At 59.0% G+C, this 16,515-nt stretch overlaps 4 protein-coding genes across 4 annotated transcripts; 1 reads left to right on the forward strand and 3 right to left on the reverse strand.

The window, feature by feature from the left end:
• Positions 1–1,701: 1,701 nt before the first annotated feature.
• DCS_05677 (uncharacterized protein) lies at positions 1,702–2,220 on the forward strand (the record flags this gene model as incomplete). Its single annotated transcript, XM_040802979.1, has 1 exon — positions 1,702–2,220. One exon carries the CDS (start codon positions 1,702–1,704, stop codon positions 2,218–2,220), a length of 519 nt encoding a protein of 172 aa, XP_040658012.1.
• An 80-nt stretch (positions 2,221–2,300) lies between these two features.
• DCS_05678 (uncharacterized protein) lies at positions 2,301–3,804 on the reverse strand (the record flags this gene model as incomplete). The annotated part of the gene is made up of 6 exons (XM_040802980.1): positions 2,301–2,434; positions 2,498–2,896; positions 2,950–3,298; positions 3,358–3,441; positions 3,518–3,690; positions 3,759–3,804. 6 exons carry the CDS (start codon positions 3,802–3,804, stop codon positions 2,301–2,303), a joined length of 1,185 nt encoding a protein of 394 aa, XP_040658013.1.
• Positions 3,805–11,770: 7,966 nt separating this feature from the next.
• DCS_05679 (uncharacterized protein) lies at positions 11,771–12,463 on the reverse strand (the record flags this gene model as incomplete). Its single annotated transcript, XM_040802981.1, has 2 exons — positions 11,771–11,905; positions 11,975–12,463. The coding sequence occupies 2 exons, from the start codon at positions 12,461–12,463 to the stop codon at positions 11,771–11,773; spliced, it is 624 nt and encodes a 207-aa protein (XP_040658014.1).
• Positions 12,464–14,291: 1,828 nt separating this feature from the next.
• DCS_05680 (Fructose-2,6-bisphosphatase) lies at positions 14,292–16,271 on the reverse strand (the record flags this gene model as incomplete). The annotated part of the gene is made up of 5 exons (XM_040802982.1): positions 14,292–15,428; positions 15,491–15,571; positions 15,619–15,898; positions 16,010–16,198; positions 16,258–16,271. 5 exons carry the CDS (start codon positions 16,269–16,271, stop codon positions 14,292–14,294), a joined length of 1,701 nt encoding a protein of 566 aa, XP_040658015.1.
• Between the last annotated feature and the right edge of the window lie 244 nt (positions 16,272–16,515).

Raw genomic sequence — 16,515 nt, forward strand, 5'->3', positions numbered from 1 at the left:
TTTGTGCAGCGAGCGAGGCCAGACGCGAGGTCCAATGGGTGCTGCAGAAGGAGGGCTCGCGAGATGGAACGACGACGGGATGTTTGGATGGGGGTCGCTGAGCAAGGTGAACGAAGGTTGTTCCTGGCGGCGACCTTGTGCCTGTTGGCCCCAATAAAAGCCTGGCACACCGTGCTGCAGGTACATGTACATTTACTATTACCTGTACTCGGTCGTCGATGGAGTACCTATACATGCACACATGCACTTGTTGATTACAGCACTCCGTAATACACTTCCAGTGTGAAGCAGGTAGCATCGCAGTGCCTCAGGCAGAAAATTCCTGGGCACTGTGCACCACGGGGCATCTGAGTATTACTAAGTACTCCGTACTAGGTAAGTAATACAGAGTACTTACTGTACTTAGTATTTGTACGCCGTACTCCGCAAGTACATGTGGTTGTCCTTGTACCTTTTTGGCTGCAAGTACTCCGTAGTGGTGTACTTGTTTTTACGAGAAGAGTGCCCTTACTGTACAAAGTATTGCTTGTAAGTAAGTAAGTAATTTTCCGGAGTAGGTAAGTAAGTAATGACTAGCATGCTGTAATAATACATCGTAGTAATAGTAGGCACTCCGTAAATAATACTCCGTACCCCTACATGTGCATGCTAACAGATGGTACTAATGCAGCAGGGTGCGAATGTATCCACTAGCAATGATCGCTTTGCTTGTACGGAGTACATGCAAGTACTGTAATTACGCAGTAATAATAGTACATACTGTACGGAGTACGCAGTAATGATAATACAAGTACTCCGTACTGTACGCAGTAATAATAATACAAGTACTTTGTTGTGTCCGGACTGTACTGTACGTATTACTTGCTTACTAACTTAGCTGTACTCAGCACTCCGTACTCCGTACGGAGTACAGTGAGCAGGCTGCTGAAGTGGCCAGCCGCATATAGTAGGTGGAAATCGAAATGCACCAGCAAGCAATACCTCGGAAGGCGTGTAAATCATGCGCGTACAAACACTCTGTACTCTCATGAGGATATGCTCAATGACAGGACAGATACATGATACATCACAGACCCAGAGGTAGTCGGCGAGGCCTATCGACACCACTTACTTATACTCCGTAGCCATGTTTCGTTCATGTTGGTACCCATAGCATGTGCTGGACCGGCCTCTGCGAATGGGCCGCTGCCTCGCCTTGGCCGCATCGCACGGCCTTCCTCGGCCGCATGTCAGAAGGCTTGGCGCCGTAATATCTGTATGTTTATATGTATTATTCCCAGCAAGGTAGCCTTTCGAGTACCGAGAATCGAGTGCCAAGAGTCCCGTCGTTGGCTCAATCGTTGGCTCGGTGGCCCATGGTCGAATCACCACGTCCGACTCGTTCGGACGGGCCCTCCTCCTCCCTGCTTCGTCCCCTTCGTTCGGCGGCCGTCCGAAGCGAAGCAGCGGGCGCAGACTGTTGCCGGCGACAGCTCCGAACACGCTGCTTCGTAACAAAAGTCAAAGATCCTGTTTTTTTTTTTTTTTGCTTTCTGTGCCTCGAAACTACGCCGACCACATTGCCACCGCACCGTCGTCACCTCGCCGTGAAGCCTCCGTCGAGCCGTCGACTCGACGCAGCTCGCCGCCGCCCCAACGCCGCGTCGTCTGCTCGCCCGTCCGTCCTTCGTCATCCAACCCACCCGCCGTCGACTTCCTTTCATGCCCATCCGACGTCGTGGGCGGAGCGTTGCACGACGCAAGAAGCAGATTCCCCTCTCCGCCCGCCCGTCCTGGCCGCCCCTCCCCGACACAGCAACACGACCGGATGTCTCGACATGCGAACAAGGAAAGGAAAAGAAATGTAAAGCCAACGATGCCACGCACGCAACGTGGTCTAGAGTGCGGTTCCCCGTTTTGTCCAATCGGCCAAGCGGTCCCTCCTCGGCGGCGACGGCTTTCCACGGCCGCACGCAACAAGTCCAGGTTGCGGCCACCGACAAGCAGGTCCTTCCCACCGCTCTCCCAGCGAGATTCCAGCTTTTTCTCCAGAACACGCACAGACAGGCAGACGTCACTTCGCGCGGCTTCCCGCCGAGCGCGGAAACACGTGCGCCGGTCCCGCTCCAAGGCCATGGAGCTCGTGGCTACATTTTCCCCCGCATCGCCGACATGCCGGTCGGGTCTGCGCGTCGAGCAAGCACCCGCAGCATCCTCCACCGTCGCCATGCCGGGGGGTGAATTGAGGCAGTCAGGTTGTCGGGCCGCAAGGTGCATTCGGTGGTTGGTCATTTTCCTGCCTCAACTCGGGAATCAGAGCATCAGTCCAACTTGGCCATCATGTCCTGCTTCGACATGGGCGAGAAGTTGTCGATGTCAAGACCACGCGAGGCCAAGACGGACTTCATGTGGGCGGGAACCAGTTGGGCGTTCAGATTCGGCGCGATGGAAAGTTCTGCCTCGAAACGTCAGCGAGGAAGGAAGCGGGCAGGGCGGAGGGCGGAGGGCGTCAACGTACCGTGGCGGGAAAAGTCAAAGAGGTCGGGCAGGTCGCGAAGCTGGCCGGAGCCGTGTCTCGAATCCGGAAGCTTCGTGCCGGGGTCGCGGAGCTCGTCGAAGAAGGGGTGGATCATGGCGTCGATGGCCGACTGCCTCTCCGTCGGCGTGTACTCGAGCAGGCCGGCGATGAGGTCGATGGCGTTGGCGTCGGCCTTGCGGAAGACCTTGTTGAACGGGTGAGGCTTGATCTGCGGGAACTTGTGCTCCATGTAGTTGGGGTTCATGGTGCGGATCTGCTCCCGCGTGGGCGTGCCGAGAACCTTGATGATCTCGACGAGCTGGTCGATGCCCGACTCGCCGGGAAACAAGGGTTGTCCGAGCATGAGCTCGGCCATGACGCAGCCCGTCGACCAGACATCTGCGGCGGTGGTCAGCACGAGCCTCCCGAGGCCGCGGAGGGGGCTTCCTCACCAATCTTGGTGGTGTAGTTGGTGGCGCCAAAGATGAGCTCCGGGGCGCGGTAGTACCGGGAGCAGATGTACGACACGTTCGGCTCGTTCTCCACGAGGATCTTGGCGCTCCCGAAGTCGCAGAGCTTCAGGATGCCGCTGTTGGGATCCAGCAGGAGGTTCTGGGGCTTGATGTCGCGATGGCAGATGCCTTGGGAGTGGATGTAGGCGAGGGCGCGGAAGAGTTGGTATATGTACAGCTTCACCTCGAGGATGGGCATCGTCGTCTTCATCTTGTTGAAGAATCGCGAGGCCCGGTAGACGGTCTCGGGAACGAACTCCTGGACGAGGTTGAGGTAGACTTCGTCCTTCTGCCGAGCCCGTTAGCCGATCGTCGCGCGTCGCGAGGGGCGGGCCCGAGGGCACTCACGCGCTCGCCGTTGGAGTAGTAGAAGGCCTTGAGCTGCACGATGTTGGGGTGTCGGACGATGCGCATGATTTGCAGCTCGCGGTTCTGCCACGAGCGTCAGCCACCGACGGGGGGGCGAGGGGAGGGGGCCGCTGGAGGCCCCCTGGAGCGACCGCGGTACCTTGAATCTCTTGTCTTGCAGAACACGCTTGATGGCGGCGTCCTCACCCGAGGGCGACAGCTTGGTCTGGAAGACGACGCCGAAGGAGCCATTGCCCACAATCTTGCATTGCGTGTACTGCAGGTCTCTGGTTTCGCCCGTGATTCCGTCCTGCACTTTTTCACGGATCACCTCTGCACGAGGCCCGTCAGCGAGCCGGCACGCGGCGGCGGGGGCGGGAGGGACGAGCGGGCGCACTCACCGCCCATTCTCAAGCTATTGAACGCGTTCGGCCGATGAGATGACATGCTGGGTGCTTGCCGTCCGTTCCAGACAGCGGGTGCTACCGGGCTTTGGTGAAGCGGTGCCGGGGACGTGGACCGGCGAGAGGCGGTGGCAGGGAAGGGCTATCGGTGCAGGCCGTGGTGGGCAACGGCGTCGAGGCTCGGCTCGGTAGGCACGGTTGACGATGCGGCGGCGGTTCGCTCGAGAAGCAGTCGCCGACAAGAGGCGCAGGCTTCCACCACGGGGGCAACGACGGCAACGCGAGGGACGACGGCGGTCAGCGTCTCGTCTCGACGGAGGGAGGATCGTGGGCTTGTGACGGCGAGAGAGTCGGCCCACAAGCTCAATATCGGATGGTCGAGGCGGGCCGTCGGTCACGGCTGGAAGGGCGGGCGTCAGTCGGCTTGTCGAATGCGGTTGCGGGCGATGTGTAGGGAAATGGCAGCAAGGGGAGGCAAACGAGGACTTGGGCGATGATGGTTTGCTGATGTGACGCAGCCTGAGGCCTGGAGCGGGTGGGGAGGTGCGGGGCGGGGGGAGGTTTAGGAGGAAAGACGGGACGGGAAAGAGCCCAGGGCAGGGGGGGGGAGGAGGAAATGTAAAAAAAAACGCGACGAACACGGGCCAGCAACGCACACGTCGAGGACGACGTTGACGATGACGACGACGACGATGACAGATGGCTGGCGTGTTGAGCAACAAGGATGTGCTGTGAATGCAGAAGCCTGCTCGAGCCGAACGCCAGCTGGTGTCCGAGAGAAGACGAGACGTGCGACGGACAAGCAGCGAGCGCGAGGGTCAGGGAAACGAGAGCAGAGGCAAAGGCAGAAGCAGAGAAGGGTGGGGCTTGAGGGTAAGGAGCAAATGCTGGGGGGGGGGGGGGGGGGGGGGTTCCATTGGTACGAGGTGAAGTGGGCGGGCGGTCGAGGTGTAGACAAGCATGCGGTGTCACAAACGCCGTTGGCTCACGACTCCTGCTGGCACGGTCGGAGCCATGACGGTGATCGAACGCCGTGCGCGGGCTCGTGACAAAGGGACAGGCGGACGAGAGCTCGAGGAAGTGGGGAGAGACGGGCGATGCGGCCCAGCAGGCACACACAGTCACAGGCGCTGGCGCTGGCAGGCGGAGGCAACTCGCACTCCCCACATCTCCTCCCGACTCCGAGTAGGGTCAGGGTCGAGGTTGGTTTCATTCGATGCCGCAACGCAGGTTGCTCGCAGGCCGACGGTCGAGTGCCGGCAAGGCAGGGCAGGGCAGGCAAGGCAGGGCAGGGCAGGCAACAGAGAGGGGGAGGGGGTAGGGGGGGGGGGGTTCGGTGCGATGATGGCGGACGGTGTCGGCGGTGAAAGGGGGCAACGCAAGCAACAAAAAAAACAGGCAAGCAAGCGAGCGAGCGAGGCAATCGGAATGGGGAGCCGGCGAGCGGGCGAGGAGGGAGCGAGCTCACGTACCAAGTCGATATGCGAATTCTCGCAGGCGGCCAGATCGGGCGGCCGTGGGCGGGTGCAGCGGCAGGGTGCGAGCGTCGAGGGCGACAGAGTCGATCGAGTGCGGGATATGGCTCGGTCGAGGTTCGAAGGGCAATGGACCGTCCGTGCCTGCCGAGGGGGACGGAGGAGGACAGGTTGAGGCGCGAGGCGGCCGCTGTCGAGCTGGAGGGTGGGTGAGACTCGCGGAGCGGCGGCGTCGAGTTGCGCGAGTCGAAAAGTCGGCTGCGAGACGACGAGGCCGGGGTATGGGTTGCAGGGACGGACGACGGCGGTTCCGGCTCGATTCGACGGCAAAGGCGCGTCACGGTCTATCGCTGCGGCAATGGCGACGGTGACGATGACGATGGATGATGGACGAGGCAAGGCGCTGCGGCTGCAGACGAACTCGGGTGTCTGTTCTGGCGAAATGCGGGAGTAAAGGTGGAATGAAGGAGAAGAAGACTGGGGCCGAAGGGGTTGGTAATTGGATTCGCTGGTCGCCGTCCGGGTTTTGGCAGAGGCGAATCGGCGGCGGCACAGTCCAGGGTGTGGAAGAGTCTAGGTGTAGAGATGGGCACGAGGTGTGAGTGGGCGCCCGCCAGCAGTGGGTGGGGGTTCCCTCTAGCAGCTACTAGCTAGCCGCAGCTGCACTGAGCCGTGAGCGTTGAAGGGGGGCGGAGGAGGGGGGGGGGGGGGGGGGTGGCAGGGCACCATTCGCCGCTGAACGACGAAGCTGGCGGCCCTGGAGGCGCCTGAGAGAGACACAAGTTGGCGTGGGCATGGCACTGTTGCCGGAGCTCGCTGGTCGCCGTTCCACCCCCGCGGGCCGCTGCTGGTCCACTGCGTGCACCTAGGGTACATGCCAGATACGAGGGTGCTCGGGGGCAATTTCCATCCTCCAGCAGATGCGGAGGAGTGACTGGCATTTTCGACTCGGTCAAGAACGATGCGAATGGCGATGGTCGGGCGAAGCAAGGCCTTGATGAAGGGATTTTTCGATTGGAGGACGAGGACAGGATGGCGACGATGGCGATGACGGCATTGCCGCACCGAGATGTACACGTAGTTTGCCTTGTGGGCACGTCGCATGGTGCGCTGCTGCTGATGGTACCTAGTGCCCCTACTTGGTGCACATACCTAGTACTGTATTGCTTTGTCATTGCTTGCCGTGCTCATGCTCGTACCTATCCCACCCATTCCACCTACTCTCTGGTTTTTCTAGGACCAACTTGGGTGCGAAGCCGGCCACGGCTCGGTGAGGTGCGCCGGATGCGAGCAGGACGAAGACGAGCAAGACGTGGGATGCAGAGTAGGCATCGATGTGGACGACGAGAAGACGGTACCGACGTTGGGTTAGTACGTGGGAGGTTCGCCACTAGCCAGTCGGCGGCAAGCACGATCCGCTCATCAGTCGGTATTTTTACCCCGACGAGTGCAATGCTCCAGACGAAGCATCGACGCGATGAGAAACGAAACATCGAGCGACCTCGATCAGCGGACCGACGAGATGCGGATAACCAGGGTCCCGACAAAGCAGACCGGGAATAGGCATCATGCAGGCTGTCCAGCATGTCGTACCGTGCCCAAGCCCAGAGGGCAACTGTAGGGTAAGTACGTACGTGAGAGGGGCAGGCGGAAGCACGCTGCTGGTGCCCGGATGGAACATGACGGAGGGCGCCTCGGACGAGCAGACGGCGAGGACGACGGATGCGCCTCCGCAGGCGTCGCCGACATGGTCACGACGGTCCTCGAACGGGTACCTGTGAGTGTTGTGCGTCCTGACATGCATGGGCGGCATGTACAGCACTTGGTCGCATGCATGGGTTTCGAGGAGGCGCGCCGTACGGTGCTTGCGTGTTGGCACCAGGCCACTAAAGCGATGCTGGACAAGGTTCGTGCTGCGTAGGTACCTCAGTAATTACCTAGGGAGTGCGCGGATGTGCATGTCACATGGGCAGGCGTACGGAGCAGGAGCAGGAGGACTCGAGTGCAAGCTGCGGTGCAGGGGTCACGATCGACGGCGCTGCTGACTGATGCAGCAACGAGCGGGCTAAAATCGAAGACCCGCAATGTTGGGCTTGGATTTGTTCATGTGCTCACTTTCGAGACGGGCAGAATGGCGCCAACTTTTTGGGGCCCGGCAAGCGGAAAGTCAATACGCTACCCAGACCATGACTGACTACGAGGGAGACAAGTAGCCGCCGCATGTACCGCGGCCGCCGTGTTGCGAGTCTCGAGTACTTGCTTGCCAGTATTACCAAGTACACCCAAGTAGGTACTTGGGGTGTCTTGCAGCTGTTCGCTGACAGCATTGCGTAATTACTAGGTACTTACTTCAGAGGTAGGTACTACTGTACCTAACGTACCTACCTAGGCAAGTAGGTGAACAGTGCTAGGCACAAAGTACTGTGCTCCGTACTCCGTACTAACCTACAGGTAGGGAGTCTGTACTTGCTGTCTTGGTACTAACTTTGGAGTAGTTTAGTACGGAGTACTCCGTACTCGGTAGTGTCTTTGCCCATGGCTAGCATGCAAAGGTACCTTTGTACCTAAGTGCATGTACTGTAGGAATACTGTACATGATGGCTAGCAGCAAACAATCAGCTGCGATGCAAGTATTTCTCGTACGGAGACATGCTGGTGGGCTTCCACATGCACCGGTGCAAGGACGCTCGCCAACAGCATTGGGTTGCGCACGTCCGATACGTAAGGCTTCCGGGAACGTACGACGAGTTCTGGAAAGCGCACTTGATGTTTTTTTCTTCCCCGAAACACAACGGACAAGGTCGTTGATGTGTGAATACTCAAGACATGTGCATGCCTAGGTACGGGCCATGCAGGCTCGACGATGATGCGCGGTGCGAGCATGTACATGTACTTCCGTACCCGCACCTCTTGGTCTGCCTGCCCAGCTGACGGACGGAAGCTTTGGCGGCTTCCTCCCACTAGCACGACGATTCCCACCCACGGGTGTCGTACTGCTTGGTACCTACCTAGTACCGTGGGGGATGAACCAAAGGCTTTGCGCGAGGCAAGGCGAAGGCGTGTCTACTTTCATCTACAAGCAAGTACTTGCCGTTTTGTTAGGACGTAGGCACGAAGACCTACCGGGAGGCATGCGAGAAGGGAGCATTGGTTGAACGAGCTGATCGGGATCCAGCCTTGCCATGCATTCGGTCCGCCGGCTGCCTGCATCATCATCATCATCATCATCATCATCATCATCATCATGCCTCTTTCCCGGCGGCCGGGCAGTGAGACGACAGGTTGGTTGGCTGCTGTCCCTCACGGCGCTGCCTCGCATCGACGGCCCATATTTACCATTGACGCCCTGGCTCCGGCCCCTGTCATGGCTTCTGCTTCGGAGCAGCTTGGGGGACAAGCGCAGGTCGGAACCCAGAACTCGGAACGCTGGGCTCAGATGGCAGTACCCACAGCCCGCAACCCACAAAGTACGGTAACGAGGTTACGTGTTGGAGCAGGAAGCTGTACGGAGTACTGTACGTGTACTGTACATGTACATTGTGCTCCGTTCTCCACATGTATACTCACTACCTAGTACTTACTGCATTACTGTAGCACTGCACGTACCTGTACATGTACCAAGTACAACTGCTCACACATGCCAGTACGTACCTGGTTGCGTTGGTGTCCATGTAGTATTATGGGTTGCACTCGTCCGTGTACTGTACTGTGAGTCCTCCGTACTGCCAGTTCAATACGCGTTCAAGTGGAGGTATTGATGATAATACATGCAAGTGTCTGTACGCCGTTCTGTACTCCGTACTTGTGCTGTAGTACTTGGTTACTAGGTACTATACTTGCAGTGCTGGGCTTCGGCGTGCTACTGCAAAAACTTGTAACCTTCTTGCAAGTACACTGTATCCATGTATTTTGTACAGTGCCAGGTCATCATCGAGCAAGCCGTCACCTGACGACGCTACGGGGCCTCCTGTCTGGCCCCCGTTCTGGCCAAGTTGCAGGTCCAGGACCCGTTCACGAGCCACTCGATGGCATCCCAGCATGCATATTTTCAAGCCCGGTGATCTCGCATCTGTTGCAACGGCGGGTCGCCAAAACCAGCCTGGGTCGTTGCCATCCATGGCTTCATGCCTAGGCTGCGAATTGCTTGTACACGTACTCCGTACTCGTAGTTGTACTTGCGGCCACGGACGAGTACACGTTGACTTGTGCCTTTTGCTCGCCGACGGGGGTGACACGAACAACGGCTTTCACCACACCAACACCGTCACTCCGGCCTGCATGCAGACGGCTGCCGTCCAGCCAGCTGAGTGGGTACGGAACCGGACGGCACACCATCTCGAGCGTCATCTCATCGACTCACTTGTGCTGCACTGCATGCTGTAGAGTCGTGGGCTCGTTCGTGTGCATGCGCTCGTGCTCGTGCGTACAAGTACTCGTCGTCTGCACTCGCAAACAGCACGCCCGAGGCCCAACACCAGCTCCTTCCAGCCCATTGGCCGGTCGGGACTTTTAGCAGGGCCCTCTCTCCTACAGCGACTGACTGCTTGCCTGTAGGTGCTGAAGTACAGTACTTGCTAGGGATTAATTAGGTACATTACGCCGTACCTGGTACTAATATTACCAATGTGCACTCCGTACGGAGCAGGCACTTGACTCCTACTCGCTAGTACTTACAGTAGGTGCCTGCAGTACACTGCGTACCTCCTTGCTTGTGCTGTACTGTACTCCGTACATGTGCTTACACTTGTACTCCCTCCACCTCCCTCCACCACCGCTTCGACTTGGACGCGTGGGCGCCTCACGGCTCGCACGTGGACATCTCGCCACCCTTCCTGCTTCCTGCTGCTGTTCGCCTGCGTGTACGCTCACGCCCACGCCCACGAGCCCACGAGCCTACATGTGCGTGCATCGCTTCGCATCGCAGAGGGATTGCTCTCCACCATGGCCATCAGCCCACGCTTCAACTGCCCATCGATGGTGGCGGCAACGACCGGCCCGTCCCTGAAGCGGATGCCTCTATTTTCATTCGTCCCTGCCGACATGCCAGCCGAGGACCGAATGCCACCCTCCTCCTGTTGGGGATGTGCTGCCGGCACGGATTCTGCGAGTACGAATACGGCATGGCAGGAACGGGCATTCGCCAGGGACAGGTGTCTGTCTCATCGAAAGGACACCCAGGGCCGGGTCTCACGGTCGCGTCCGCGTCACGGCTTCGTTTCCCTTGGAATCCCCCGTCCCGCGGGCCTCCTTGTCGCAAATCGCTCTCCCTCTCTGCTCCGTGCGGCGTTCCTGTTGTTTCCTTCTATTTTCGAACCATTCGCTTCGCTTCCCGACAAGCCAAGTGCGTGTGCGGGTTGCTTGTGCATGCATGCCATGTGCGAACAAGTTGGAGCACTCGGTACGCCGTACGACTGTCGACATGCAAGGTGTCCAGGTGGGCGTCAACGATGTGCTGAGTAGCCGTACGCTGAGCATGCAAGCACCGTACAAATGGGACGAGGTGCCGCATCACGCACCAGCCCAGTGCGAGTGGAAAAAGAACCGCCCAGCTATCGTGGCAGCTACAGGCACATGCACAGTATCCCGCGCTGTGCTCGGTACCTCTAACTGATATGCTCCGAGTCGTTTGTTCTCGGTCACTGCGCTGTCACTGCACACTGCATCACACCTGTAGCGCATCAGCGTGGCCCTGGCGACCCCAGCGTGGCCCTGGCGACCACAGCGTGGCCCTGGCGACCACAGCCTGTCCCCTGCGCATCGGCATCGGCGGTCGACATCACAGGTAGTAATACTCCGTACTGACTACACCTACAGTGCTGCTCCGTATTACCCTGCACTCCGAAGACGTCGTGGGCGGATTCGTCCATGGCAGTGGGTGGCCCGTTTCCTCCCTTGGCCCGACGTCATGGCCGCTTCCGCCATCATTCAAACTGCGAATCCAGCACGACGTCAACTTCCTGGCGCATCCATCCAGCTCGCGGCCCAAGTTTCACGTCCAGGCTGACTGCTGCTCTGCCTGCTCTGCCTGCCACTTTCTCTGCGCACCTGCATGCCTGTATTCTGTACAACCCGCCCGCCCGCGCCTACACCTGCATCCCGTCCCGTCATGTTGGATGGACAGACAGCAGGTGGAATGCGTTGGCAGCCACGGTCTCATGACCGATCCGTGACCTTGGTGTACTTGCCGTCGCTCGGCGTGCGCGTGCACCTACCTGTACCTGTACCTGTGCCGTGCCCGAACCTACCACCCGTGCCATGCGGTACGCCAGGTTGGCACCACGCCATGCCGTGCCCCCTTTTAGCCTCGCTGGACACACTTCATCCTCCACAACCGTCCACGACTCTCCACGCCGAACGCCATCGAAGCGAAGCCCAATGAAATCCGACATCCCCATGGAAGAGCACGGATACATCGTAACGTCCGAGTAAATAACTGACACCTGCTACCCAAAGAAAGCTTTGCGTTGCGTCCGAGAGCCGACTTCACGCCGCAAGTCGCTCGAACCTCGTCCGTCGTCCGTCTTCCTCATCCCATCAAAAGGTTCCATCCGCGTCATCCGCATCGCCTCGACGTATCTCGTTCTTCATTGACAGGCTTCCAAGCACTCGCATGCCGTCTTGGCCCCAACGGGACAGCCGGGGGCCCGGCCACCTGCTGCTGCCCATGTCCTTGTCGTTGCCAGTCGCTTGGGACGTCGATGGTCAAAAAGCTCCGAGCCAAAAAGTTTGCCCCTCAACCTTGACGAGGTCGACGGCCTCTCTCGTCATTTCTTTATGCCCTCCCTTCGCCGGGATGCCTCGGCGAGCATCTTTGCACAACCTCCACCGCCCCTTTCCCAGTCCCGCTCGTCTCAAGTCCAGCCGCTGCCTCTGGGCCGCATCGGCCTCCGCTTTGCCGCTCGGCAGAATGCCCTGTGCAGTGCAAGCGCAGCCCTTGTCTTTGATGCCCGCACCCATGTTCATCTCGGATCCATGGCCTTGGTTTTCCATGTGCGCGGCCGACACGGTTCCTCCGTCCCGGTCGAAACTGGCCGTCGCTGAGACCGGCAGCCGTTGGTTTTGCTGGTGCGAGGCTGCTTCGGTCACCTTGCCGTTCGTGTGGCACGGCGTACGAGTGCATCGGCAGCCAGAGTCGCCTTCTCTCGTGACGAAAAGAGGCAGCGAACGCCGAAAAGTCGTGACTTGCAGCACCTCGCCGACGGCAGCCATGGATCGGATGGTCGCCATTGTCCCACCACTTGGCGCACACGCCTCGCCAAGCAGCGAGGCGGCAAGGGACCCGTCGTGACAGACCTCACATCGGGCCTCCGGTACGGACATCGCCCTATGGTCTATCCGTCTGCTTGCTCCTTCGCTCGATGGCCCGAGGCCAGTCAGGTGAGTGGCCCACGGGCAAGCTGCATGCCTCTGTCTCATCTCGGAGACCTCCTCGGCGCCGCTCCCAGCTTACTATGAGCGGTTTTCCGCATCATACGCCTGCCATTCTCACCGGTGGGGATTGGACCAAGGTTCCCTATCATTTGTGATGGCTCGGGCTGCCGTGCACCGCGCCTACGTACCTTGATGCCATCACCTCCCCACCCCTTTCCTCCTGCTCATCCTCCCCAGCGTCAATGTCGCCTGCCAATGGCTGTCACATAAGCGAGGGCATGGCCGTCCTTCTACCCCCACCTTCTGCCGTTCATGATGTCCTTTTTGTTCATTCTGCTCAAGTCTTCTGCTCTCATTCTACGGACCTCGTTCGGTGCCCTTGTTGGGTTGCCGTGGGGGAAAGCGGACTATGGCGGCGTCGAGCATTCGGCTACACCTCAGTCATATGGAGCCAAAGGATGAAGGCAGGCTCCCTCTTACGACGCGATTCCCGGATTCGCATGCAGAGGTGGCCATTTGCGGCAAGGGAGTGTTCTCATCCCGAGCTCCCTCGTGCGACCGGGCAACCTTACCGACCCCCCTCTTATTCTTTTCGGAAACATGCAGCATCGTGAAAGTCAGTGTCCAATCCCCATTGCAGACAGATAAAAAGGCAGACATCGACCCTGCTCTCTCTTTCGGGTAGCTGGTGCTACCAACCGATTTGGGGGCTGGAGCCCGCCCTTGTGACACCGTCAGGCATAGTCTCGCCATTGTTGAACGAATCGTCATCCTCGTCGCGGAGGGGGATGGAGGAGGGGATGCTCTCTCCTCGTCACGTTCCTGGTGGGAGATTTCTAACCGTCCATGGAAAGTTACTCCCGACGAACATCCCTTTCCAGGGGTTCAGGGGTATGCACCATTCGCAAACACCGCGTAAACGGTAGACACAACCAATGTTCCGGTACTTCCTCCGAGCTGCAGTAGCCATCGCCATCATAGTCGCAGTCACGACTGGTCATCTCCAAACTGTTCACCTTGCTTTCTTCGTCAAATGCCGAACGGCTGACTGGCTTAGTCCGGCGCACGCAGGGTTAGGTGCTTTTGCACCCAGGCAGAACCCCTTCATACCTGCATGTAGGCTGACTAACGGTTCAATGCTTGCTGTCCAGATACGGCCGGATGCATGCATGCTGCACGCCATGGGCTACGGCCGGCATCAGCATCATGCGCACGCGTATCCCTGGCCGCGCTCTGCCCGGGCACATTGCCACGCATTCACGGCGGCCCTGCATGTTGGATCAATGCCCGCATGTAGCTGCGTTCATGTAGGTAAGACGGGCGGACACATCACAAGGCGTCACGGTACGGCCCACGAGCCCAGCGGCACCTCGACTGCCTCAGGGTCGGGGGAGCATCATGCTTCGCCTGTCTTCATTCGCCTGTCCTCATTGGGGCGGCGTCGCCGTCATTGTTCGTTGTTTCCGCATACTCCGCACTCTGCACTCGTATCCGTCCTTCTCATCGGGTCCACATGCCTCTCTCATAACCATGTCGATGGTTGTCTTGACTCGTCGCCGCTTACACTATCCTGTTCCGTCTCGATTGAACGGGATCACGGTCCGCTGTAGGGATGGCACAAGCGTCGGCGCGTACCAGACTCGCCCGTGACGAATGGCCTCCCGTGCAGCCAGCGGTGAAGACGCTAGTCCTCGTCGTTCACCTTGTCCGCGACCATATCCTTGGCCGTATTGATCACCTTCTCGGGCGGTCTCTCCACCGGCACCGTAGGGCTGCTCATGCCGCCGGTGATGGGGCTCATCTGACCGCTGTCGAGATGGCTACCGGCGCGGCTCGCGGGTCCGCTTGTCGTGGCGATGCCGAGAGGGGCCGGGTTCATGTTGTCCTCGGGCGAGCTGGGAAGGTTTCCGGCGTCGAGGCCGGGGATGTGAATACGCTTCGCCTCGTTCTGGTAGGCGGCCGGAATGATCTCGATGATCTCGTCACGCGGAAACTTGAGCAAGGGTATCTGCATGGTGGAGCAGTGCATCAGGTACGCGTACAGTACGCGAAGGACCGATTCGTGGGCGATGATGAGGAGGTCGTTCTGCTCACGTTCGAGCTCGAGAATGATGGGCTCGAGGCGAACAGCAAGGTCGTGATACGACTGCGCGATGCCAAGGTTAGCTGGCTCGCCCCGACGGCCGACGAGACGCATGAGCAAAAAGGACAAACATACTTCTGCGCGGGGGTATCGGTGGTGATACGGGTCCAATTCATGCTTCTCGACCTCTTCGGGATACATCTGACGTATGACGCGTTCGGACATCTTTTCGCAGATGCCAGGGTTGATCTGGCTCATCTGCGACCGCTGCCGAACCTTGAATCCCTTGTCCTTCAGGTAGTCGGCCGTCTGGACGGTGCGCATCCTGGTCGACGTCCACACCGTCAACGGCCTGAGGGGCACGTGGAGGCCTCCTTTTCCAACCGCCTCGGCCTGCTCTTGTTCGCGGTGCTTCAACAACGTCTCGGCCATCCTCTGCGAATATACCTTTCCCTCTTCGGAGAGCGGCGCATCCGCCTTGTAGGAATCCTCTTCCTCCGCCGTGCCAGCACGAGCAAAGAAGGTGGTGCGTGACTTGATGTGCAGGTTGGTGAGGTAAAAGACGATCCGGTGAGAGAGGTAGTTGAAGCTGACGTTGTTGTAGAAAAACTTGGCTCCGGCGTTGATCATCTTGATGTAGTTGAGCTCGTGTTCGTTCATCGTCTCAAACATGGGGATGCGCGTCTCGATCCGTTTCAGGTACAGCTTCGCAGCCTCATCGGGGTCCATGCCCTCAAACTGGCGCGAGTTGAGTCAGCATCCCGATTCCATGCCGGCCACGCATGGGTCCGAAGACTCACGTCCGGCGATGATATCTTGACATTTCTCGCATTCTCGCGGAGTATGCGCTCGTCGTCCACGTACGACTCGATGAACAGAGTCTGGGCAAATCAATACTGCGTTCGACGTGGTAGAGGCCGATGCGTACCTGGACGTCATGCTTCGCCAGCTCCTTGGCCAGAGAACGGCGGCCGCTTGCTGACGGGTTGACCGCATCGTATATCGCGACCTGGCCGTTTTCGTGATTCAACCAGGCGTAGATGTCCTCGCGGCACTTCTTCAGTATCTTCTGCCTCAACATGACCGAGGACGCCGAGGCGTTTTGGAAGAAATAATCATCCGGAACCGATCCACCGGGGGCGATTGTGGCACGACGGTAGTCGCCCAGGTGAAAGATGCGCGTCTTGACGCCCAGCCACTGCAGGTATCTGGAAAGCGATACACAGATGTGGCTACGTTCAAGGCCGTAAGCACCGACCTGGCCATCCGAAAAAGGGGGGGGCGAGGGGGGGGGAGGGAGAGGAGAGCATGCCACTCACGTCTTGCCTCGAGCGGGGGGGCCAACCATGACAATGGCTATCCTCCCAGAATGGAACAGTCGGCCGGACATGGTGCTGTAGAGCTGGGCCGGTGCCATGTCCTGGTCTTCACTGACATCGTGGATGCCGTCGATGAAAGTCGAGCTCCTACGACGATACCGCGGCGCGTTGGCGGCAATCTCGGCAGTACTGTCTCTGTCAGCTTCTGCCTTTGCCAGGGGAGTCCGTGGAGAAGAGGAGGAACAAACAGCAGAGTGTCCATCTTGGCGTCTGTCCCGATGCTATCACATGTGCGTGATCCAAGGTTCAGGCATGCGTGCGTGGACGATTACATGTACGTTGTACAAGTGTTTGCTGCGGAGTCGAGGCGGCGAATATTCGGGGATACGTCAGTCGATCTCGATATGGCTAGGGATCCCGGAACGGATGGCGACGCTTCCACTACGTTGTAGGTTGCTGCGAATGATGCGGTGGACAGCGGCAGTGAAGGAGATGGCTCTGTGTCA

The sequence above is a fragment of the Drechmeria coniospora genome, chromosome 02 (genome assembly GCF_001625195.1).
Source record: "Drechmeria coniospora strain ARSEF 6962 chromosome 02, whole genome shotgun sequence".
NCBI classification, from domain to species: Eukaryota; Fungi; Ascomycota; class Sordariomycetes; order Hypocreales; family Ophiocordycipitaceae; genus Drechmeria; species Drechmeria coniospora.